At 39.1% G+C, this 26561-nt stretch overlaps 1 protein-coding gene across 3 annotated transcripts in view; it reads left to right on the top strand.

The window, feature by feature from the left end:
• The window catches only part of ALMS1 (ALMS1 centrosome and basal body associated protein), a 192731-nt gene that overhangs the window by 81108 nt on the left and 85062 nt on the right, over positions 1 to 26561 (top strand). For 2 of the 3 annotated variants that reach the window (XM_078056402.1, XM_078056403.1), the window contains exon 10: positions 9729 to 11572. In XM_078056402.1, the coding sequence (XP_077912528.1) occupies positions 9729 to 11572 (1844 nt within the window). Of the gene's footprint in view, positions 1 to 9728; positions 11573 to 22420; positions 22598 to 26561 lie in introns of all 3 variants that reach the window. The other variant, XR_013441735.1, reaches the window with a different exon arrangement.

Genomic DNA, 26561 nt, shown 5'->3' with positions numbered 1-26561 from the left:
TCATTATATTTTCTCTCATTTCTTAGCATATCAGTTACACTTAAAAAAATTTTTTTTAACTTTTTTTAGTGGTTGCCCTAGAATTTGTAGAATATTCACAACTAATCCAAGTTTATTTTCAAATAACACTATACCACTTCAGGTAGTGTGAGTACCTTCTAATAACAAAATACAGTTGATCCTTGAACAGTACAGCAGTGAGGGGGACCAGCTCTCCACAGAGTTGAAATTCTGCATATAACTTCTGACTCTCTCAAAGCTACTAATAGCCTGTGCTGGTCAGAAGCCTTAATGATAACATAATCAGTTAACGTATTTTATACGTTATGTATATTATATACTACATTTTTATAAAAAACATCTAGAGAAAAAAATGTTACCATCATAAGGAAGAGAAAATACATTTACAGTACTGTATCTATCAAAAAAAATCAGTATTTAAGTGGATCCATGTTGTTCAAACCTCTGTTATTCAAGGGTCAACTGTAATCCTGATTTCTTCCTCCCGTCCCTTGTATCATTGCTGTCATTCATTCATACACATCTATACACACACGCAAGCAATAGTTTGAACAAATTATTATCTATTAGATCAATTAAAAATAAGAAAAAAGTGTGTGTGTGGTTTTTCTTTTAACCATCACTTATTCCTTCTTGATGTTCTTCCTTTTATGTAGATCCGAGTTTCTGACTCTTATTTTTCTTTACTCTAAAGTCCTTCTGCTAACATCTGTTGCATGGCAAGTCTACTGGCAACAAATTCCCTCAATTTTTGTTTGTTTGGGAAAGCCTTCATTTCTCCTTCAGTTTTAAGGATAATTTCATAGGCTAGAGAATTCCAAATTTGTATTTTTATTTTCCTCTACACTTCAAATATTTCATTCTGTTCTTCTCTTGTTTGCATAGGTTCTGAGGAGAAATTGGATGTAACTCTTTGTTCCTGTGTAGATAAGACGTTTTTACCCTATAACTTCCTTCAGTATTTTTTCTTTCTTTATTTTTTTTAAGATTTTATTTATTTGTCAGAGAGAGAGAGGGAGAGATAGAGCACAAGCAGGGGAAGTGGCAGGCAGAGGGAGAAGCAGGCTCCTCGCTGAGCAAGGAGCCTGATGTGGGACTTGATCCCAGGACTCTGGAATCGACCTGAGCTGAAGGCAACCAACTGAACCACCTAGGTGTCTCTCTATTTTTTTCTTTATGTTTGATTTTCTGTGCTTTGAAAATGTTATGCCTAGGTGTAATTTTGGGGGGGCATTTATCCTGCTTTGTGTTTTGTGAACTTCCTGGATCTATACTTTGGTGTCTGACATTAATTTGTGGGAAATTTTAGTCTTTTTTTTTTAATGTTTTATTTATTTATTTGTCATAGAGAGAGCGAGCGCACACGGGTGGGGGAAGGGGAGAGGGCGGCAGGCAGAGGGAGAAGCAGGCTTTCCACTGAGCAGGGAGCCTGATGCAGGACTCAATCCCACAACCCTGGGATCATGACCTGAGCTGAAGGCAGATGCTTAACCAACTGAGCCACCCAGGCGTTCCTAGTCATTGTTATTTCAAATATTTCTTCCATTCCTTTCTTTCTTTTTGGTATTTCCATTGCTCATATGTTACACCTGTTGTAGTTGTCCCAGAGTACTTTGATGTCCTGTTCCTTTGTTTGTTTTTTCAGTCTTTGTTCTCTTCACTTTTCAGTTTTGGAGGTTTTTGTTGAGATACCTTTATGCTCAAGATTCTTTCTTTAGCCCTGTCTGGTCTAGTAGTAAGCCCATCAAAGGCATTCTTCATTTCTATTAAAGTGTTTAATCTCTAGCATTTCTTTTTCATTCTTACTTAGGATTTCCATCTCCTTGCTTATATTGTCCTTGTACCTGCTGTTCATTTTATCCATCAGAGCTCTTAGCATATTTATCATCGTTTTAGGTTTCTGATCTCTTAATTTCAACGTCTTGACATGTCTAGTTTTGATGCTCTCTCTTTCCAACTAGTTTTTTTGCTTTGTAGTATCCTATGTAGTATCCTATGTAGTACCCTATGGGGCCTGTAGCTGGTATATTACATTATGAATATGCAGATTATGGCCCACTGAATAAGGAGACATTAGCTATGCTCACAGGACTGGCAGATCACTTCCTCAGCATCCAAACTCCCACTTTGGGAGAGTGAAAACCCCAAGATCATTTTGATTGAAGATGCAGTTTCAGTACACTCACACAGTGGAAGTTAGGTTACAACATTTATTACTTATAGATCCCAGAAGCAGGGGTGGTGGTGGGTAGGTAGGTCTGAGTAGGGGCAAGGGGCACTCAGTGAGCTGAGGGAAAGGCAGTCCTCTGTTCCAGGTCATGAGCAAGCAGGAGATAGAGAACAGGGTAGCAAACACCTATTACCTATAAGGTGGTTGGGCAGAGGTCACTAACTTTTCATAGTCTTAACTCTAAGTAGTTGTTTTAAAAGCTGCCTGAGGGAAACAAAGTGGAGACTTCTGGCGGGGAATCCTGAGCTCAGGTCCTTATCAAACTGTCCAGACTGTGTGAGCAGGATTGTCATACTGTAAAATGCCTAGGCAGCAACTCAAAATAGCTTTTTTCTCATCACAATTGACCCTGTGATGCCTAGGCATTAGTCTTCAGGGAAAACCATGGGCACTGTCCAGATGGTGGAGATGTTAAAAGCCACTGGCAGGGTTTTGGTCACCTAGCTCATGCAACATTTAAGCAAAGCAAAAATGCCAGTGAACAATATCAATAGAGAAATGGTAGTTTAAAATCCTGTCTGTAACTATCCCTCCATTTGTCGGGGTCCAGCCAAGAAAATAAAGCCCATGGATAAGGTTAAGGTAAGTATCTAATTAAAAACTTGGGTAAGATTATGGAATATTTGTACCTCTTAGGCCACCTCTTGTAAATTTGTCCAGAATTATTCATACATATGCAGCAGGTGATGCACTCCACAGTGTATATACCTTCTTCCTTGACCAATAAGGAATCTAAAGCGCTTATCCAAAACTTCTGCATTAAAGAATCATGTTATTGTATAAAGTCTATGCTTTGGGGTAGCAGTCCAGTGTATTCAGCCAGGGTGGCTGACAGGTTAGTGTTTGCCTTAAGAATTTGTTGTTGTGTGCCTAGTGTGGTGGTGTTCCTGCAAGGGATAGTACGACCTATTTTCAACATAATGAGGAGGAATTCTGAATGCTTTTGACATGAGGGGACAGAAAGACAGACTGGGGTTCCTGTTTATTAGGTTGTAAGGGTCGTGCCAGGGTACTGAAGTACATTGGTATGAACAGACAGGACTCCCTGGGGACCAGCAAGGAGGCAAATGTGTTGGAATTTGAGGAAGAAGTGCATATACGGAGAACCATGTATGTGTGATGGCCCCAGGGCACTGGACTCATAGTGAACACTTTTATTGTGGAAGCTAGAGTAAGTTGGAGTTCCCCTGGGTGACTAAGCTGCAAGGCCCAAGATCGTGGGGTTTGTGTTCTTTGGGGCAAGGTATATGTTATATTCATTTTTGTGGTGTTGGTGCCTGCGCAGATATGGGGAATTACAAAGAGCATGTGGGGTCTCCTGCCAGGTGCCATGTACTATACTGCAAAGTGTCCTGCATGGGAGCAGTTGAGCACCATAGAGAGTGGTCAGGCAAACTGCAGAGATGTGTGGGATGCCTTTTGTTGGGCAAATGAGGGCAAGCTAGCCTAACCCTTTGTTGAGTTTATTAACATTCCCAGCAATTACAGTGGCTCAAAAAATTAGCCCTGGTTCCTGTGCATGGGATAGAAATAAACTATTGGAGAGCTTGAACGGGAGGATTGTGGAAAGCTGAGTGGTGACAGTCAGAAAGGGTCTCCTTGGGGTTGTGAGGGAGGTGACCCTACGGCTGTAGTCCTGTGAGAGTGTTTGGGGGGGTGCTCTGGTGGTAGCATCCACAGCCAGAGAGGGGTTCTTCCAGCAGAAATTAAATTTACTAACCCCCAGTAAGAAGCATGGGCCAATTTAATGGGTATGGTGAGGGCAAGCAACTAAGTGAAGTGTTTAAAGGGGCCTCTGTAAGTTTATGAGACTTGACAGATACCTTGGCCTTTCAAAGCTCAAAAGTGCAATGGAGACCAGCCTGGCAGTCCTAGACTGCTTCACACTCCAGCAGCAAGCGTTGTAGTAAGCAAGGGGGCCTTGAGGTAAACACATAATTTAACTTGACAAAATACCACTTGGGGTCATCTTCCCAGTTGTCATCTCTGCTATTGTGGAGGGTTTTGGAGGCAGCATTTGGGATGAAGTTTTGTCCCATGCCATCATGGGCTGGGGTATTGTCATCTCCAGTGTTGTTGCAGTGGAGAGAGCCATCCCAGAGGAGGGTGGTTCTTCCAGGTATCCACCCAGGAGGGGAACTGATGGGCCCAGGAGCCTAACAGGGTCACACAGATTTGAGATGCCCTGGTTAAGGTTTGCTTGCATCATCATAAACATCTACTGGTTCACAATTCTTAGTAAACTTTGGAGGTTCTTGGGGGAGTGTATCTCAAATGACTGGGCAGTGCTGTCCTCAGAGGCATAGGACGTCTCCATCCATAAATAGTAAAGGTTGGAGGCATATGTGTAGCCTTGGTATAAAGAAAACTTAGTTATGTGCTTCTGACTGTTTAATGTTTGGCCCTGTATTACTGGGGATGGGTCTGAACTGCATAAACGTATCAGCCAGTTAGGTTGAAATTAGGGCAATGTTACAGCTGGTGGCCTTTAAGCATTTATGCCGTTGATTCCACTTAAGATCGTGGGCTTGAATCTCCTAGCTAGTTTCCACACCTGATGCAGCCACTCTGGGGCTGACTTCAGCACATGCCATCTGCCCATCCTGGGGTGCAGTTGTGACCGGGTGCTGTTCGCTTCCAGCAGCTTTCTAGTGTTGTCTTTCTGGGGTCAAGAAGAAGCTTCATGACCCACATGGTACAAAAGGCACAGTTAGGCCAATAGTAGCAAGCATCTGCATTTTATAGTTTTGTCCTTCTGACTGCCTCAAGAAGATTTATTATGGGGCCTTGTGGATCAGCAGCTCATTGGTGGCCTCCTCTAAAGTGGGGTAGGGCTGGGGCGCCTGGGTGGCTCAGTCATTAAGCTTCTGCCTTCGGCTCGGGTCATGATCCCAGGGTCCTGTGATCGAGCCCCGCATCGGGCTCCCTACTCAGTGGGAAACCTGCTTCTCCCTCTCCCAGTCCCCCTGCTTGTGTTCCCTCTCTCGCTGTCTCTCTGTCAAATAAATAAAATCTTTTAAAAAAATAAAGTGGGGTAGGGCCAAGTGTTACGATCATGTCACCAAGATGTCATCCAATATTGTTGGTATCAACCAGCCAGAGTGCCTCTTCCCTACTTTGAGTGGGTCTAGGTACAATTACACCCACTTCCTGTGGGGAGGTATGGTTAGGAGAAATGAGCCATCCACTGAAGCCACTATACATTGGAATTTCAATTGGAATTTACCTATCAAGTGAGTAAGTGTGGTCCAGCAGCAGCATAGAACACAGTGTGTGTTCTTCTACTGGGCCAGGACTGTCTATGACTAGGGGAGGTAACCATCTGTCCTCAATCAGGTTGTCAGGGAATACTGGAAGGTGAGATGATTGACATTTTAAATCTGTAATGTTGGGGAAAATGTAAATACTACTGTTCTGTAAGATAAAGGCATCAGATTACCCCATGATAACAGCCATAGACAGCATGGCCAGATAAGCCTAGTTGATATGAGGAGAGTGGTGTCCATATGTCCTAGAGTTTAAAATGTTTTAAAGTGCCCTTAGTAGCAAGGAAGTCCATTTAGGAGTCCATTTGCTGCCTTGTAACTTAAGGAGCAAGGAATTTAAAAGAATTCCTTTGTGGTATTGAATAATGCCAGAAGTCTGTAGCTGCTATGGGAGATGAAAGTTTCATCAGATACCCTGTTGGAAAGTCCAGTGCTATGTTGTATGAGCAGTGAAATGAGATCCTTGATCTGAATCACTGGTGCCTAGAGGGCTGAATGGGGGCAGGATATACTTAGAAAAGAAGGAGCTTACTTGTTCCACAGAGCTGTTCCTGATGGGTGTAGCAGACAGCAGGCTGGTAAAAGTATCTACACATATAATAGTGAAGTGGGTAGTGCCTGCTGACAGAGGATGTGGCCCAGTGAATTCAACCTGCCAGAAGCTTACGGGGCTATCTCCTTGCAGAAATTAAGTATGGCAGGGCAGTTTCCAGTGTTTGGTTTGAGAGCATAATTTGCAGTTAAAAACAGTGTGTTTTGCAGGGGCGGTGGGCCCAAACCATTGTGGCTGCAGTTCCCTCATGACCCAAAGAGATATGGTACCATTCAGACAAGGAATAAGGAGTATGGAAGTAGTGACTAAGAAAGGCTGGAATGGTTGACAATGGGGAAACTGGTTTTGTGGTAGTGGGTGGAGCTGACAGTTGTTGGTAAAGAGTCAGTGGTTGAGAGCCCCAAACCTGTGGTGACCTGAATTTGGTCAAGGGTATCTGCCTTGGAGTTAGACTCTGGTATGGTAGCATTTGTATGTGCTAAAACATGGGTAACCTTATTTGTGACTGGTGCCAGGGCATTGCCTCTCCAAATTTGGGGCATCCCAAATGGGATAGCCTTGAATGTGAAAATCATCCTATTGTGATTGGTCTGACCAAACTGCTGGCCTGGTAGCAACTGTCCATTAGTCAGTGAAAATATGAGCAAGAGGCTTGTCTGGGCAACTGCACTCCGTACAGCCATTTGTACCACCACAAGTTCAACCTAGCCAACCTTCACTTAACCATCTTTGATAAGCATGGCACCTCTGACAGGCTGATATATTGCCACTCTCCCAACAGGCTCCACTGCATCCATGAAGAATACAGAATCCCTTTCTTGTTCTATCAGCTCTTCCCAGGGACTACCCCAGGTCACCAGAGGCTTAAGCAGTGGGAGCACTGTCAGCAGTTCCTCAAGGTCCATTGGCAGTGGGCTGAGGATCCAGGAAGCCACATCCTCCAGTAATGTGGAAAGATCTGCCATGTCAGGTTTAGCCCAGTCTAGAAGCTACCATTTCCATTTTAGCAAAGAGGCATTTGTGGCTGTGCTAAGTCATTATTGGGTGGCATCCCTTATGCATGATGTAATAGGAATGTGGGTACACAGGAGAACAGGGTCTGTTCCTGTCCAGTTGTCTCTGTAACAAAACTCAATAAACAGCCAGAATTTGATGTTTTAAGGGGTGTAGCAGGTGGCTATGAATGGCAGCCATCTGGTCTAGAAGCCAAGAGGCAACCAGGAAAGGTGTTTAGTCCATAGACTCCAGGCTGCATAGTACATGGTGGCGAGTGCCTCAACCTGGAAGGAAGAGCCAGAGGGAACCATGGGTAGGGCTTGATGAGTTGACTTTTGTGTCAACTGTAAAGCTTGTGGTAGGGCTTCTCCTTGTTAAAATGTAGAGGATTTGTGTGTAACTGCATAAATGGTGCTAAGTATGGTGGATAGGTGTGGTATGTGTGCCTCCAAAATGTGAAGAGAGCTAAGACATGTTGGGCTAGGAGTGGAATTCTTGGCCTTCAGAGGGGCAATTAATGCCAAGAAATTTAACAGTTGTAGCTGGACCTTGAATTTTATGTGGTGCGGTAGCCCAATCTCTATGTTGTAGGTGGGTTATCAGCTGTGTTAAGGCCTTGTGCACCATATCCTCCAAGGAATCTGGAGGATTCATCCAGATTCCATACAGATTCATCCACCTATTACATACTCCAGAATCTGGAGAATGTCATCATTATAGTGCCAGACAGTGCAAGAGGACACTGTAAGGGCATCCACGTCTGGCTGGCCAAGACTGTATGTCATGGCTGGGCTGTTAAGATAGCTCATAGGCAGCTGGGTAAAGGTATATTGGGTCCCTGTGGCTGAGATTTCTCAGCGATTGATACTAAATAAGACGTATTAGCTAGATGTCTCTACTATGGGTTAGAGCTGGCTTTCTAAGATCAACACTCTAACCACCGACATACTGGACCCAGCAGCTAGTCTAGCAGCTAGTCTCCCCTACTGGCACAAATGTAGGGGAATTCTCCTTGGCTTCCAGGACCTGATAGCCTTTTTTAAGCTGTTAAGGTTTGGGACATCTTTATGTATGTTAGATACAAGTCTTTTATTGGATATGAGGTTTACAAAATTTTCTTCTGGCCTATAGCTGGGAGAGACGGGGGACCCGTCACTGCTGCTGAATGAGAAAAGTCCACTTTCCCTATGTGGTCTCCACTGATACCACAGCAAGGGGTAGCTCCTTACCAGCCATCAAGGGCAAAAATAAGTCCTAGGCCCCTGCTTGGCCATCTCTAATACCGTGGCTTGGATGTTGGGGTGTCTTGTAATCATTTAGCAAGGGTAGAGGTTTAGGCTCCTCATTTAGCCTTTGCTGATATGAGAAAAGCAGTTTTTTTTTTCCTGTGGTGTTTGGCTGGAATAGAGCAGTTACGGTCTAAAAGTTTTCTGTCTTGCTAGACTTCACTTTTACTGTTCTGTTTTGTTTTTTTTTTTAGCTAATGAGAGTGGGTTTTTATTAGAGCCTTTGTCTATGCCCTTTTTTCCTGTGTTGCTGGCTTCTTTAGCTCCCAAATCTGGAATATATGAGGTAAAATGAAAACCCAGGGATTTCACTACCATATCATTCCTCAGGTCCCAAAATCCCTAGCCAGCCTGCCTTCTCTAGATCTTCCAGATAATTCTTATGTTTGTTTTATATATAATGTCTAGGACTTTTAGTTATACTTATCAGACAAATAGGAGAAAGTACAACTACTCTATTACATCAGAAGTGATAGCATAATTTTAGGTATTTTTATTTGAAATCGAATGTGGCTGTTATCATCAAATAGGTGAAACAGAAATCTCAAAGAAGTTTTATATTTATGGTAGCTTTAGGTTCTGATCCATTACCCCAGGAAGGAAGTACTCATTCTTTTTCCTATTCTTTGGAATATTCCTTTCTGTCATTCTTCATCACAATTATTGGTAAAATATTAGGGTATAGGCCAAGCTTGTATAACAAAGAGACCCCAAAATACAATGGCTCAAATATGGTAGAATTTTATTTTTCTTTTTTATTGTAGTCTAAGGCAGGAAAGGGAGCTCTGTTCCTTGAAGTTATCCAAAGACCAAAGCAGGCTTGGCAGCTAAGCCATTTTTACACATGGCTTCTGAGATTGTTCTAGATATTACCATTTTCAGCTCGCAAGATAATGGTGATGGTAGTGATGGTGGTAGTAGGGGAACATGGAGGCCAAGAATTTGATTTTCTAAGGACAGGAAGCAGAACTTATACTTACTGCTTTTGCTCATAACCCATTGGCCTAAACCTAGTCATATGGTCACACCTAGGTACAAAGGAACCTGGAAAGGTCTCCAGCTTTGTGGCCATGTGACCAGCAAAGGTTAGGGTAAGGGACCTCTGTTACTAAAAGAAAAAAGGTGAGAATACTGGCGGACCAAAGTAGTCTTTACTTTTGTTAGTTTAGTGAAACATTTTTAGAAGAAATTAACTGTGTGGTCTTAGTTATCATGAGCCATTTTATCCTATAATTAACTGTCCTTTTTGTTATGTTCTTATCTGTTTTATTGTAAAAGATCAACAGGACCTTTGTGGTCAATTCTTAGCCTGGATTATAAAACTGGTTTTTATATAATTATTTGGACTACAGTAAGAACTTGTTTGTGTCTTCTAGGGTTTACGGAGTCCACGGGGAATAGGATACAAGCCAGAAGCTGTATGTAGTCACATTATTATTGAGAGCCATGAAAAAGGATGTTTCAGGACCCTAACTGCTGAACAACCACAATTGGATAGTCACCCTTGTGTTTTCAGATCTGCTGACCCCTCAGAAATGATCAGAGGACAACGGAGTCCATCATCATGGAGAACCAGACACATCGACCTTTCCAAATCACTAGACCAGAGTAACTCCCATTTCAAAGTTTGGAATTCCTTACAGTTACGAAGTCATTCCCCATTTCAAAACTTTACAACTGATGACTTCAGAATTAGCCAGGGTCTTCGAATGCCATTCCATGAAAAGATAGACCCTTGGCTGTCAGAATTAGTAGAACCTGCTTGTGTGCCACCTGAAGAAATGGATTGTCATTCTTCATCACAAATGCTGCCCCCAGAACCCATGAAAAAGTTTACTACTTCCATCACTTTTTCATCTCACCGACATTCTAAATGCTTTTCAGATTCCTCTGTTCTTAAGGTTGGTGTTACTGAAGGTAGCCAGTGTACTGGAGCATCTGTGGGGGTATTTAATTCTCATTTCACTGAAGAGCAAAATCCTCCCAGAGATCTAGAACAGAGAACCTCTTCCCCTTCATCATTTAAAATTGTTAGTCATTCACCAGATAAAGCTGTGACTATTTTAGCAGAAAGTAGTAGGCAAAGCCAAAAATTATCTGTTGAACATTCTCAGCAAGAAGAAAAACTCTTAGAAAGATCAGATTTTAAAGGCAGTGATTCTGAGCCCAGTACCAGTGCAAAGTGTAGCAATGTCAAGGAAGTTCATTTTTCTGATAACCATACCTTCATTAGCATGAGCAGACCAAGTTCCACACTAGGAGTAAAAGAGAAGAATGTAACTGTAACTCCAGATCTTGCTTCGCACATTATTCTTGAACAACGAGAGCTCTTTGAACCAAGCAAAGCCTCACATGCAGATCACCATGTGAGAAAATACCATTCTCCCCCTCCTCAACATCAGGATTACGTAGCTCCAAACCTTCCTTGTCGCATTTTTCTTGAAAAACGAGAACTCTTTGAACAAAGCCAAGCCCCACATTTAGATCATCAGATGAGAGAAAACCACTCTCCCTTTCCTCAAGGTCAGGATTATATAGCTTCAGACCTTCCTTCTTCCATTTTTCTTGAACAACGTCAGCTCTTTGAACAAAGCAAAGCCCCAGATGTAGATCACATGGGAAAATACCATTCCCCTCTTCCTCCAGGTCAGGATTATGTAGTAGAAAAGAATAACCAACATAAGTTTAAATCATACGTTTCCAATATGATAAATGTTGAAGCCAAGTTCGATAACGTGGTCTCCCACTCAGCCCCAAATCAGTGTACATTAGTAACATCTGCATCTACTCCACCCTCAAATAGAAAAGCACTTTCCTGTGTTCGTATAACTCTTTATCCCAAGACTCCTTCCAAGTTGGATAGTGGAACCTTAGATAAAAGATTTCACTCATTGGATCCTGCTTCTAAAACAAGGATGAATAGTGAGTTTAACTCTGACCTACAAACTATATCTTCAAGATCATTGGAACCAACCTCCAAATTATTGACCGGTAAACCTGTAGCACAGAATCAAGAATCTTTAGGTTTTCTAGGACCTAAATCTTCACCGGACTTCCAAGTTGTACAGTCTCCTCTTCCAGATAGTAATACTATTTCTCAGGACTTGAAAAACATACTTTTTCAGAATAGCCAGATAGTAACCTCAAGGCAAACACAAGTGAACATTTCAGATTTGGAAGGATATTCCAGTCCAGAAGGGACTCCGGTATCTGCAGATCGGTGAGTCTCAATGTGATGACAAGCAGGCTGATGGAATTTGTGATAAAAGGTTTTAAATACTTAAGCAAATGTAAGGTCTTGGGGGAAAGGCAGTACGATTTCTCTTATGGGAGGTTGTATCTGACTAGTATTCTAGAAGTCTTTCAAGGCATAAATGCCTAAGTAAGAACATCTGAAAGTAATGTATTTATAATTTCAGAGGGCTTTTGACAAGACTTGGCACCGAGTATATCAGAACATCGAATTACTTTGGGAAGAGTCTTTGATCATCCCGTGGTACAATTTACTAATTGTTTATTGTGTTGGAAATACACTGAAGACCAGGATTTGGGTTGTGTGCACGTGCTCGCTCTCTTGCTTGTTTGCTCATGTTCTCTCTCTCTCCTTTCTCTCTTAGTTTCCATTTCATGATTCTCCTCAAATATTTAGTATTTACAATGAAAAAAAGGTAACTTTCCAGCAGAGAATCCTGACAGGCATCACTGTAGCCAAGTTATCAAGGCTAACATCACTGGTAATGCATGTCAATATAATGTGCTCTCTAATGTGATGCCCCATTTTACAGTGTATTATAGGAAAGGAAACCCAGGTCAGGACTATATGCATTAGTTTTATACTATTCAGCCTAATTTTAAGACTATCATTAATTCAGTTTTACATTTTGAATCCTTTAAAATACAGCTAAAACAGAATTACCGTGTGTGTTTCACATTCCACCTTGTAGTTCAGAAGGCAGCATATGGTAGTGAAGAGCCCTGGGCTTGGAAAGAAGGAAGGGAAAAAATGTTTATTCAGCATCCACATGTGGTAGTTATGGCCGTGAGGGACTTATATATGTTATCTCATTTAATGCTTATGATAACCCTATGAGGTAGGTGGTGATATCCTTATTTACCCTCTGGGAAACTGAGACACTGATACTGCTACTTTGTCAGCAGACAGCATCGTCTCACATAATGCTCTTTAGTTTTTGTTTTTGTTTTTTTTTAAGATTTATTTATTTATTTTATTGAGGGTATGGGGGGCAGAGGGAGAGGGAGAGAGAATCTCAAGTAGGCTTCCTGCTGAGCGTGGAGCCTGACAGGGGCTCAATCTCACAACCCTGAGATCACGTCCTGAGCTGAAACCAAGAGTCAAATGCTCAACCGAGCCACCCAGGTGCCCCCACACATAATGCTGTTTGTAAGCAAGAGAATGGGCATTCTCGTGCAATCTGTTTAAAGCAAGAGCTCGTTCACTGCATGGTAGTGTCTCCCTGAATCTTGAGCCCTACTTTCAGCTCCTCAGTCAGCTATCCTCCTGGACAAGTCATTTAATATCTTTGGTACTCCTATGTGGATGATGGTGGGAGGAAAGGCTTGAAAAGCTGCACGGTCCCTTATAGCTCTAAAACTTAGTGGTTGAGAATTGGATTGGGCCTAAAAAATAGGGTCAGTCTCTGCTTTCAGTATTATAATACAGAATTAGAGTTGAATTCCTTGAATGAGAAGAAAATAATAGATGACTATAAATATGAACTAATAATAATGCCATTTGTCTAGAATGTACTAAATGCCATCTGTTATAGTAGATGCAGATACCATTTTATACTTAGTATAATCATCAGAATTTTAAAATCCTAATACTTAGAGAAATTAGATGTTTTGCCCAACATCACATGGCTATTATTAAGTGTTAAGAGGTGGCATTTGAATCTAGGTTTGTTTGACTCCAGAGTCCATAGTAATTCAAGGGGTGCCTGGGTGACTCAGTCGGTTAAGCATCTGCCTTCGCTTGGGTCATGATCCCGGAGTCTCAGGATCAAGCCCTGCACTGGGCTCTCCGCTCAGCAGGGAGTCTGCTTCTCCCTCTGACCCTCCGCCCTCTCGTGCTCTCTCTCAAATAAATAAATAAAATCTTTAAAAAATAAAAAACAAAATATTAAGTATTTTAAAGCTTTTTTATGTTGAGATTATTTTAAATTTACAGAGGTGTTACAAAAATAGTAGCAATAGTCCTTGTATTAATTATTTATTGCTGTGTAACATGCTACTCTGAAGTGTAGCAGCTTAAAACAATATTATCCCAATGTTAATACGGGTTTCTGTGAGTCAGAAACCTAAGTGAGGCTTAGCTGGGTGCTTTCAGCTCAGGGTCTCTTACAAGGTTGCAAACAAGGTGTTGCCTGCAGCTGTAGTCCCATATCAAGGCTTGATTGAGAGGATATGCTTCCAAGCTTGTTCACATGGCTATTGGCCAGAGACATCTTCCCTTCCTTCCATAAGGCAGATGTGCCCTGTCACATAATTGCCTTTACTTTTTGTGGTGAGAACGTTTAAGATCTTCTCTTTTAACAACTTTCAAGTGTATGATATTATTGTTAGCTGTCATTACAATGCTGTGCATAGATCAAATGTAACAGCTAAATGTCCCCCCAGAGTGAGCATGTGAGAGAACAAGGAAGGATACCCAAGACAAACGTCATAGTCTTTGTAACCTAACTTTCTAAGTGAATCTCACCACTTCTGCCACTTTCTCTTCAGTAGAAATGAATCACTATTTCCTCAAGAATTAGGGGGCACACAAGGGTGTGAATACCAGGAATCAGAGATCGTTGGAGAATATCTTAGAGGTTACCAATATGTCCTTTACCAAAGATTCCTTTATGTTAACATCTTACCATAACACATTTACCAAAACTAAGAAATTATCCTTCATATAAAATTATAACTAAGATATAGACTGATTTGGATTTGGATTTCACCTGATTTTTCCACAATTGAACCTTTTTTGCTTCAGATCCAACCGAAGATCCCACCACGATTCTACCTTGTGTTTTAGTTGTCATGTCTACTTTATTTCCTCCAATCTGTGGCTGTCCTTGTTTTTTATGACATCGACACTTTGAAGAGAAATGATTAGTTGTTTTGGAGAAAGTTTTTATTTAGTTTTCCCTGATGTCTCAGGAGTATATTGAGGTTATGCATTTTCAATGCATCTCATTAGGGAGCACATTAAGTTGATATGCATTACTGGCCATGTTAACCTTGATCACTTGACTACAGTGGTGTCTACCAAGATTCTCCACAGTACAGTTACTGTTTTTCCTTTGTAAATACTAGATATTTGAGGGAGAAACTGGTAGACTATGTAAACATCCTGCTTCTGCTTAAACTTTGATCACTTATTTTAGCATCCATCACTGGATCTTGCCTGTAGCAATTATTACTCTAGTATTCTAATGGAGTTTTTATATTTCTTTCATTCCTATTAAGTGGAATTTTTCTGTAAGCAGGAGCTGTTGTTCCTTCCCCATTTATTTATTCCTTTATTCATGTACATCAGTATGGATTCGGGGGCATTTATTTCATTCTTTGGATTATAATCTAATACTACTCAAATTATTCCAGTTTTAGCTATTGAGAACACTTTCATGTTGGCTCCCGTACCCTGCACTAGCCCGCTCTGCTGCCCCCATCAACCATTTCTCCCAAGAAACCTTGTTTTCTGTTTCCCTTCCTCCCTCCCCCCTCCCTCGCTTCCTTCTTTTACCTTTCCTTTCTTTTTTCTTTCTTGAAAAAAGGATTTATTTTTATTTTTTTCTAGCTTTTTTGAGATATAATTGACATAAAACATTGTGTAAGTTTACTAAGGTTTGTAGTGTGTTGATTTGATAGACTCATATATTGCAAAATGATTACCACTATAGCATTAGCTAATACCTCTGCCCTGTCACATAATTGCCTCTACTTTTTGTGGTGAGAGCGTTTAAGATCTTCTCTTTTAACAACTTTCAAGTGTATGGTATTATTGTTAGCTATCATTACAATGCTGTGCATAGATCCCCGGAACATCTTCATCTTCTGGTTGGAAGTCCGTACCCTTTGACCACAATCTCCCCATTTCTCTCACACTCCAGTCCCTGATAGCTACCCTTCTACTCTCTGTTTCCATGAGTTTGGCTGTTTTAGATTCCACATATATATCATACAGTTTTTGTCTTTCTCTGTCTGACTTTTTTCATTTAGCATAATGCCCTTAAGGTCCATCTATGTATGTTGTTTCAAATGACAGGATTTCCTTCTTTCTAATGGCTGAATAATATAATATTATATATATATATGTGTATATATATATATATATATGAATGGATAATATTATATTATATATTATATTATATATATGTATATATATGAATGGATAATATTATATAGATATAGATATGTATAAATATCACTTCTTTATCCCTTCATATATTGATGGACACTTAGGTCGTTTCCATATCTTGGCTATTATGAATAATGACATGGGAGTGTAGATCTCTCTTCAATATTCTGTTTTCATTTCCTTTGAATATATACCCAGACGTGAGATTGCTGGCTCATATGGTAGTTCTGTTTTTAAGTTTTTGAAGACTCTCCATACTGTTTTCCATAGTGGCTGTATCAATTACATTCCCATCAACCAGTAGTGCACAAGGGTTACCTTCATTCTGTATCCTCACCAACATTTATTTCTTGTCTTTTTTTTTTTTTAAGATTTTATTTATTTATTTGAGAGAGAGAGAGCACAAGCTGTGGGGAAGGGCGGAAGGAAAGGGAGAAGCAGACTCCCCATGAAGCAGGGAGCCCTATGCGGGGCTTAATCCCAGGACTCTAGGATCAGGACCTGAGGTAAAGGCAGGCACTTAACCGACTGAGCCACCCAGGCACCCCTATCTCTTGTCTTTTTGATAATGGCCATTCTAACAGGTGTCAGGTGATATATCTCATGGATTTCATGGAGCTAGAGGTTTGCATTTCCCTGATGATTAGTGAGCTAGAAGTTTGCATTTCCTTGATGATTAGTGATGTTGAGCACCTTTTCATGTACCCGTTGGCCATTTGTATGTCTTCTTTGGAAAAATGTCTGTTCAATTCCTCTGCCCAGTTTTATTTTTTAAGTTTTTATTTGAATTCCAGTTAATTAACATACAGTGCGATATCAGTTTCAGGTATACAAAATAGTGATTCAGCACCTCCGTACAACACCTGGTGCTCATCACAACAATTGCACTTCCCAATTTCCCTAACCTACCCAACCCATTACCTCCACCCACCTGGCAACCATCAGTTCTCTATAGTTAAAAGTCTGTTTCTTGGTTTGCCTTTTTTCCCCCCTTTGCTCATTTGTTTTGTTTCTTAAATTTCACATATGAGTGAGATCAACTGGTATTTGTCTTTCTATGACTAACTTATGTATAATACTCTCTAGTTCCATCCATGTTGTTGCAAATGTCAAGATTTCATTCTTTTTATGGCTGAGTAATATTCTATTGTATGTATGTATACCACATGTTCTTTATCCATTCATCAATTGATGGACACTTGGGCTGTTTCCCTAATTTGGCTATTGTAGATAATGCTGCTATAAACATCAGGGTGCATGTATCCCTTTGAATTAGTGTTTTTATTTTGGGGGGTAAATACCCAGTAATACAATTCCTGGATGGTAGGGAAGTTCTATTTTTCACTTTTTGGGGAACTTTCATATGATTTTCCACAGTGGCTGCACCAGTTTGCATTCTCACCAACAGTGTAAGAGGGTTCCCCTTTCTCCACATCCTCAACAACATCTGCTGTTTCTTGTGTTGTTCATGTTAGCCTTTCTGACAGGTGTGAGGTGATCTCTCATTGTAGTTTTGGCTTGCATTTCCCTGATAATCAGTGATGTTGAGCATCTTTTCATGTGTCTGTTGGCCATCCATAGGTGGTCTTTGGAAAAATGTCTGTTCATGTCTTCAGCCCATTGTTTAATTGGATTCATTTTGGGGGTGTCAACTTGTTTGTTCTTTGTTACTGAGTTCTAAGAGTTCTTTATCTTTTTGGATATTAATCCCGTATCAGATCCATGGTTTACAAATATTTTCTCCCATTCTGTAGGTTGCCTTTTTATTTTGTTGATTGTCTCTTTTGATGTACAGAAGATTTTTGGTTGATACAGTCCCACCTATTGAGTTTTATTTTTGTTGCTTGTGCCTTTGGTGTCACATTAAAAAAAGTCATTGCCAAGATCAATGTCAAGGAGTTTTTCCCATGTTTGTCTCTAGGAATTTTCAGGTTTTATGTTTAACTCAACCCATTTCAAGTTAACTTTTGTAAATGGTATAAGATAGGGGTCCAAGTTTGTTTTTCTGCACATGGTTATTCAGTTTTTACAGGACCATTTATTAAAGAGGCTATCTTTTCCTCATTGATTATTCTTGGATCCCTTGTCAAATATTAGTTGACTGTATGTGCAGGGAAATATTTCTATGCTCTCTATTTGGTTCATTTGTCTGTTTCTATTTTAATGCTAGTACCATGCTGCTCTGATTACTGTAACTTTGTAGTGTAGTTTAAAATCTGGAAGTGTGATGCCTCCAGTTTTGCTCTTACTCAGAATTTCTTTGGCTGTTTGGGGTCTTTTATGGCTCCATACAAATTTAAGAATTTTTTTTCTCTTTGTCTGAAAAATGCCAGCGAGTGTTGATGGGGATTGCATTGACTCTGTAGGTGGCTTTGGGTAATGTGGACTTTTTAACAATATTAATTCTTCTGGTGCATGAACATAGGACATCTTTCCATTTTTTTGTGTCTTCCTCAATTTCTGTCATCAAAGTCTTGTAGTTGTCAGGGTACAAATCTTTCATGTCCTTGATTAAATTTGTTCCTAGGTATTTTATTGTTTTTGATACTAGTGTAAATTTGGATTGTTTTCTAATTTTTTTTTCAAATATCTTGTCATTAGTGTATAGAAACACTCTAAAACTAAATGACTTGTTTTTTTAAGCAAATATTTCCGATTAAAGTCATTTAGGCTTAGTTCTTTAAACTCTGTTGATAACAGCTGTATGTTTTTATTTTTTATTTATTTTTATTTTTATTTTTTTAAAGATTTTATTTATTTACTTGACAGAGAGATAGAGAGAGAGCACAAGAAGGCAGAGCGGCAGGCAGAGGGAGAGGGAGAAGCAGACTCTCTGCTGACCAAGGAGCCTGGTGCTGGCTAGTGTATAGAAACACTAATCATTGGTGAAGTATTTAAGATTTTCCATATATAAGATTATATCATTTGTAAACAAAGACAGTGTTACTTTTTCTCTGATTTGGATGCCTTTTATTCCTTTTTCTTTCCTGGTTGCTCTGGCTACCACTTCCAGTACTATGTTAAATAAGAATGGTGAGACTGGGCACTTTTATCTTGTTCTTGATATTAAAGGGAAACCTTTTTAACCAATCACCACTGAGGATGATATAAGCTGAGGGTTTGTCATATGTTGAGGTACCCAATTTGTTGATAGTTTTTATCATGAATGAATGTTGTGTTTTGTCAAATGCTTTTTCTTGATTTTTATCTTTCACTTTTTAATGTAGTATATCACATTTGTTGATTTGCATATGTTGAACTGTCCTTGCCTCCCAGGGATAAATCTGAACTGATCATAGTGTAGGATTCTTTAAATGTACTGTTGAATTTGATTTGCTAATATTTTGTTGGGGATTTTTGTGTCTGCATTCAGGGATAGTGGTTTGCAGTTCTAGAAATGTCCTTATCTGGTTTTGGATCAGGGTAATGCTCACCTTGTAAAATGAATTTGGAAGTGTTCCTTCCTCTTCAATTTTTGGATGAGTTTCATGAAGATTGGTGTTATTTCTTCTTTAAATGTTTGGTAGAATTCACCAGTAAAACCTTCTGGTCCTGGACTTTTTTTTTGTTTGGAGGTTTTTGATTACTATTCAATCTCCTTACTCATTATTGGTCTGTTCATGTTTTCTATTTCTTCATGATTCAGTCTTGGGAAGTTTTATGTTTCTAGGAATTTATCTTTTTTTTTCCTAGGTTCTCCAATTTGTTGGCATATAATTGTTCATAATAGTCTCATGATTCTATGTATTTCTGTGGTATCAACTGTAATGTCTTCTCTCCTTTTCTTTTCTCTTCTTTTCTTTCTTTTTGAGAGAGAGAGTGTGTACATGAGCAGGAGGGAGGGGCAGAGGGAAAGGGGGAGAGGGAATCTTAAGCAGTCTCCATGCCCGGCACGGAGCCCAACATGGGGCTCCATCTCACAACCCTGAGATCATGACCATGACCTGAGTCAGACGCTTAACTGACTGAGCCAACCAGGCACCTCAAGACCTTTCTTTTTTCTTAATATAGGCATTCATCACCATAAATTTCCCTCTTTGAACTGCTTTTGCTTCATCCCATTGATTTTTGTATGTTGTGTATCCATTTTCATTTGTTTCAAGATTTTTTTTTGCTTTCTCTTTTGATTTTTTTTTCTTTAACATATTGGTTGTTCAGGACTCTGTTGTTTAATTTCCACATATTTGTAAAATTTCCTGCTTTCCTACTGGTATTGATTTCTAGTTTCATATTTGGTTGGGAAAGGTACTAGGTATGACTTCAGTCCTCTTAAATCTAAGACTTGTTTTGTGGCCTATCATATGACCTGTCCTGCAAAATGTTCTGTGTGTGCTTAATAAGAATGTGTGTTCAGGAGCTGTTGGATGGAATATTCTGTATGTCTGTTAAAGTCCATTTGGTCTAAATTAAAGTTCAAGTCCAACATTTCCATGTTGATTTTTCTGCCTAGAAGATCTGTCCATTGTTGAATTTAGGGCATTTAAAAACATAAACGTGCAGGGAGTAAAATGGTAGTGTTTTTGTATGTGATCAAAGTTGTTACTATACAAAATAGGTTGTTATAGCTATAAGAAGTTTTATATAAGCCTCATGGTAACTCCAAGGCAAAAACATATAGTAGATTCATGAAAAATAGAAGGGAATCAGAACATAATCTTATGGAAATCAACAATTCACAAAAGAAGGCAGCAAGAGTGGAAGAAAGAAACAAGGAAACTACAAAACAGCCAGAAAACAAATGAGATGGCATTAGTCAGTCCTTAACTATCAATAATTACTCTAAATATGAATGGATTGAATTCTCCAATTAAAAGACATAGAGTGACTGGATGAATAAAAACACACAACTATATGCTGCCTACAAGAGACTCATTAGCTTAAAGACACACAAGTTTAAAGTGAAGAAATGGAAAAAGATACTCCATGCAGGTGGTAACCAAAAGAGAGCAGGAGTAGCTGTATTTATACTTATATCAGACAAAATAGACATTAAGCCAAAAGCAGTAACAAGAGAAAAGGAAGACCATTATATAATAATAAAGGGGACAGTTCATCAATATGATATAACAGTTGTAAATATATGCACACCCAACATTGGAGCATTTAAGTGTATTAAGCAATTACTAAACATATCAGAAAGGAGAAATAGAAAACAAAACAATAATAATAAGGGACTTCAGTACCATACTTTGACCAATGGAGGTATAACACCAGGTTAGCTCATTGTTACTAGGATGTCACTTCTTCTAGCAGTTAACCAAGCTAAGAATTACATGTATGTATATTAATTCATGCATATGCCTACTTCTCTACTTATTCCCATCTCTGTCAGTGTGTGTGTATGTGTTTGTGTATATCTGTATATGGAAGTATTTTTTAAACCATTAGTCAATATTGATACCTTCAGCTGATCTAGAACACTGGGTTGATTCAAGCCTTTTGATAAACCTGGCTCTCATTATCTATAATATATTTACCTTAGTATATAAATTAGATAGTTTCAGAATTCTCCAGCTTGAGTTCAGTGTTTATATATGCTTTTCTCTTGAATTTAACATTACAGTATCTAGTCAACACACTGCTGACATTTCTTCATTGTTGTTGTTTTTTTCTTTTTTTTCTATACCCTTATTTTACCAGGCAATCAACCCATTCACATTCATATTACAAATTCTAACCCACCGTCTGTGGGTTATAGTTCCATGTGAGTTCAGTTTTCAGAGCTTTTGCACTGCTGTTCAGATCTGACCTGCCTGTGTATGTGTACCAGTGGCCAGTCTGAGATTTGGGTAGTAGTCTGTCTCATACTTCTGTGCTCAAAGTGTAGGTATGCTGTTTAGGTTCAGATCCACACACACAAATGGCTCAGGGATAGGCCCAGGAGTTTATAAACATATGTTAAGGAGTTGCTTTTCTCTTTACAGTTTCTCCTTGAGCTCCCCTTTCCTGACTCTCAGGACAGAAAGTAGGAGCTTAATTTAGTCCTCTCTTCTATATACTGCCTGTGACTACTTTGTGTCAGTTGCAGGTGGCTTAGTACAGAGGGGACCAAACCTCCTCTATTGGAAGAGGAAAGTTTTCCTTCTGTAATTTATGTAATTGAGAATCATTTTCTTAGATATTCCAGCACCATTTTTGAAATATCAGCCTTTGTCGCTAGACACAATTTGCCTAATATTTTATTTAGGATTTTTACATCTATGTTCATGGGGGATATTCACCTATAATTTTCCTTTCTTGTAATATCTTTGTCTGATTTTGGTATGAGCTCAGAAATATGTTAGGATACTCTGAGTTTGTGTAAGATTGGTATTCTTTCTTTCTTAGATATTTGACAGAATTCACCAGTGAAGCCATTGTGGCCTGGAGTTTTTAGTACAGATTCAATCTTTAATGGATATGACTATGCAGATTTTCTTTTTTTTCTCATGTCAGCTTTGAAAGTGTTTTTCAATGAATTTTTTTCTATTCTAACTTGTCAGAACTTGTTGATATGAGTTATTTTCATAATATCTTCTTATCCTTTCAATTTCTGAATCTCTAGTGATACTAGCTTTTTTATGTCTGATATTGGTAATTTTTGTTTTCTCTTTTTTTACTTGATTGCTTTTTCTAGGTATTAAGCAGTTTGGGTTTTGTTGATCCTCTAGTGTGTGTTTTCTGTTTATTTTTTTTTAAAGATTTTATTTATTTATTTCACAGAGACATAACGAGAGAGGGAACACAAGCAGGCGGAGTGGGAGAGGGAGAAGCAGGCTTCCCGCGGAGCAGGGAGCCCAACGCGGGGCTCGATCCCAGGACCCTGGGATCATGACCCAAGCTGAAGGCAGACACTTAACGACTGAGCCACCCAGATGTCCCATATTCTCTGTTTTTAAGGTTTCTGCTTATATGTTTATTTTTTCCTTCTGTTTTGGGTTTTAATTTGATGGTCTTTTTCTACATTCCTGAGAATAAATACTTAATTTTTTTCATATTCATTAATTTTCATTAATATTTAGCCTTTTCTGATATACACAGATTTTTATGTACTTTCTCATCACCATCTTTGCTCTAAATATTTTCTCATTTGTGTTATAATTTGTTGTTGTTCCATGGGCTATGTAGAGATGTGTTTCTTAATTTCCAATTATATGGGAACTTTCTAATTATTATTCACTTCTAGTTAATTCTTTTGTGGTCATTGAGATTATATTCTAAATCATTTCAACATATTTAAATTTCTTAGAATTGCTTCACATTACAGTATATTTTTATTTTGATCAATGTGCAGTTGAGGGAGTATGCATTCTGCAGTTCCTTAATGTAATATCTGTATATGTCAGTTTGGTCCAGTTGATCAAGTGTTACGTTGAAATCTTCATTTTTACTGAATTTTTTTCTGATTGTTTAATCAACATTTGAGAATATTATGTTAATATCTCCTTTATTTTCCTTAACTATTTGGGAGTAAGTTGTTGACATGCTGCCCCATGACATGCTGATACATCACTGTATCATTTCCTATAAAAAGAACATAATCCTACATAACCCCAGTAAAGCCATGAAAATCAGGAAAATCAGTGCTCCATTACAGACAGTATTCAGTATTCAGACTTTCTGGTTGTTCCAGTAAGGATTTTTATAATAAAAGGAGGCAGTTCAAAATCACATGTTGCATTTAGTTGTCATGACTCTAATTTTCTTTGGTCTGGTTCTTTAGTCTTTCCTTGACTTTCTTGACCTTTTGAAGATAACAGATTATTTACTTTGTAGAGTGTTTTTCAATTTGGGTTTCTCTGATGTTTCTCATGATTAGGTTTGGATTAGGAATATCACAGAAGTGACATTGAATTCTCATCATATGTTATCAGATATTGCACAATTTTTGTTTGTCCCCCTGCTGACAATTATGACATTAATTACTTAAGGTTATAGCTGCTAGGTTCCTTCACTGAAAATTACTCTTTTTCCCTTTGTAATTACGTATTTTGCGGGAGGTACTTTGAAACTATGTGAGTATCTCATTCCTTTGCAAATTTTTAGTTTATTATATCCATACAGAATCATGCTTTCTTGGGGCGCCTGGGCGGCTCAGTTGGTTAAGCGACTGCCTTCGGCTCAGGTCATGATCCCGGAGTCCTGGGATTGAGTCCCACATCGGGCTCTCGGCTCGGCGGGGAGCCTGCTTCTCCCTCGGACCCTATCCCCTCTCATGCTGTTTCTCTCTCTCTCTCTCTCTCAAATAAATAAATAAATAAATAATCTTAAAAAAAAAAAAAAGAATCATGCTTTCTTATTTCATTCATGGGTCTATTATTTTTTTTCTTCACTTTTTACTTTAAAAATATATAGACTCACAAGAGATTACAAAAATAGTTCAGAGAGTCCCAGGTTCCCATCACTCAGCTTCTCCATTGGTAATATCTTACGTAACTTTAGTACATTATCAAAACCAGGAAATTGATACTGATACAATGCAGATAACTAGACTACAGACTTTCATCAGATTTCACCAGTTTTTGCATACAGTTGGTTTTTTTAAAATGTATATGTGTATAATTCTATGAAATTTAATCACATAGATTGGTGTAACTACTACCATAACCAAGATACAGAAGTGTTCTGTCAAAGGAATTCCTTGTACCTGTCCGTTTATAGTCACACTCCTTCTCCCTGCCCCCTGCCTTCTTTAACCCCTGGAAACCAGTGATCTGTTTCTTTACTGTATGATTTCATCTTTTTGAGAATGTTCTATAAATGGAATTGTACAGCATGTAACCTTTGGGATTAACTCTTTTTACTCAGCCTAATGACCTGGAGATTCATCTGAGTTGTTATATGTATCAATAGTTATTTCTTTTTATTGCTCAGTAGTATTCTAATGTATGAATATATCACAGTTTATCCTGTAGAAGGACATTTTGGTTGTTACCAATTTTTCACTATTACTAATATAGCTGCTGTGAAATTCATGTACTTATTTTTACATGAACATAATTATTTCTCTAAGACAGTGATTCTCAACCAGGTGAGATTTTGGCCCCAAGGTGACATTTGGCAATATCAGAAGACACTTTTGATTGTCACAACTAGGGAAGAATTTTCTATTGGCATCAGGACTGCGGATGAATATCCTAGAATACACAGGACAGTCCACACAAAGAAGAATTTGGTTCAAAATGTCAGAAATGCCAAGGTTGAGAATCTTTGCTCTAGGATAAATGCCCAGGAGTGTGATTGTTGTGTTATATATGAATGTATATGAATATTTTATAAGAAACTTCCAAACTAGTTTTCACAGTGGTTGTATCATTTTACATTTCTACTAGCAAAGTATGAGGGATCCAGTTACTCTACATCCTTCTCAACATTTGGTACTCTCAACATTTTTTATTTTAGCCGTTCTAACAAGTATATAGGGGGATTCATTGCCATTCTAATTTGCATTTCCCTAAATAGCTAATGATGATGAACATTTTTTCATGTGCTTATTTGCCATCTGTGTATTTTCTTTGATGAAGTGTGTGTTCAAGTTGTTTTGCCAATTTTTTTTTTAAGATTTTTATTTATTTGAGAGAGAGAGAAAGCATGAGCTGGGGGAGGGGCTGAGGGAGAGGGAAAAGCAGACTCTCCACTGAGCAGGGAGCCTGATGTGGGACTCAATCCCAGGACCCTGGGATCATGACCTGAGCCGAAGGTAAACACTTAACCGACTATGCCACCCAGGTGCCCCTCAAGTTGTTTTGCCATTTTCTAGTTGCACTGTTTTTTTAACCATTGAATTTAAAGTTTTTATTTATCCTGGATACATGTTTTTTGTTGGATGTGAGATTTGCAAATATTTTACATCTTAAAAAATCATATTTTCTTATTGTGTTCAATGTTACTATTGTAATTTGTTTTCATTCTGAAAATGTCACTGATTTAATGGCCAGTGGCAGTCCCCTGTTATCTTTTGAACTTGTCTTTGCTTTCTGGCATAAGAAGACATTTCAGACTCTTGTAGTTTTCCATCCTCTGGAATTGGCTGTTTCTCCAAGGAGCCTGGTTTCTTCTAGTGGAAGGAGATATTTAGAAGCCAAGATTTCAGCACTAGGTATACACATTTCTATTGGGTTGTTCCCAGCCCTCTCGGTGGCATTGTGTAGACACACACATAAACACACACACACACACACATGCACTCATTTTACATTTATTTCTTCTCTATATATTCCTCTCTACCCAGGCAGAGAGGCCCGCTATTAGAAATTAAAAGCCTAAGTATTTATTTATTTGATCAATCTCTCATTGTATAACTAATGTCCCATCTCTCTTGCCATCCTCTCCCCAGCCAGGATTCTGACTCACCACTTGGATTCTGACTCTCCACTCAGGCTACCTTTCTGTGTGGATGAACCTCTCACCCTGCTTGGGCTTTGACACTCCATGCTAGACTACCCCTCAACATGCATAACTTCCCTGCAGCTTGATCTCTGACTTACCACCCCCCACCCCATCAAAATGCTTATCCCATTCATGTAGACACCTTTCTTACCCACTTGAGGCTTTTATTCCCCATGTTGGACTACCTTTCACATGGGTGTCTTCCTCATCCTGTTTAGGCTTTTAATTTCCAATAGTGGGCCTCTCTGCCTGGGTGCCTTTATCCTATTCAGGATCCGACTCAAGATGTTAGGTTACTCTATGTAGGTACCCTCCTTATCCTGGCTCTGGCATCTCAGGTCAGATTGCCTTCCCTTACCCTGCCCAAACTGGGCCACCCTCAGTCCCTGGATGCTACCCTTCTCCTATGGGGCATCTGACTTCCCACTCCAGGCTACCTCTCTATGAAGATGTTTTCTATACTCTGGTCCAGATC

This window comes from Halichoerus grypus, chromosome 10 (assembly GCF_964656455.1).
Source record: "Halichoerus grypus chromosome 10, mHalGry1.hap1.1, whole genome shotgun sequence".
Lineage (NCBI taxonomy): Eukaryota > Metazoa > Chordata > Mammalia > Carnivora > Phocidae > Halichoerus > Halichoerus grypus.
Note: the sequence above shows the minus strand (reverse complement) of the source record. Positions and strands in the feature narration are given on the sequence as shown.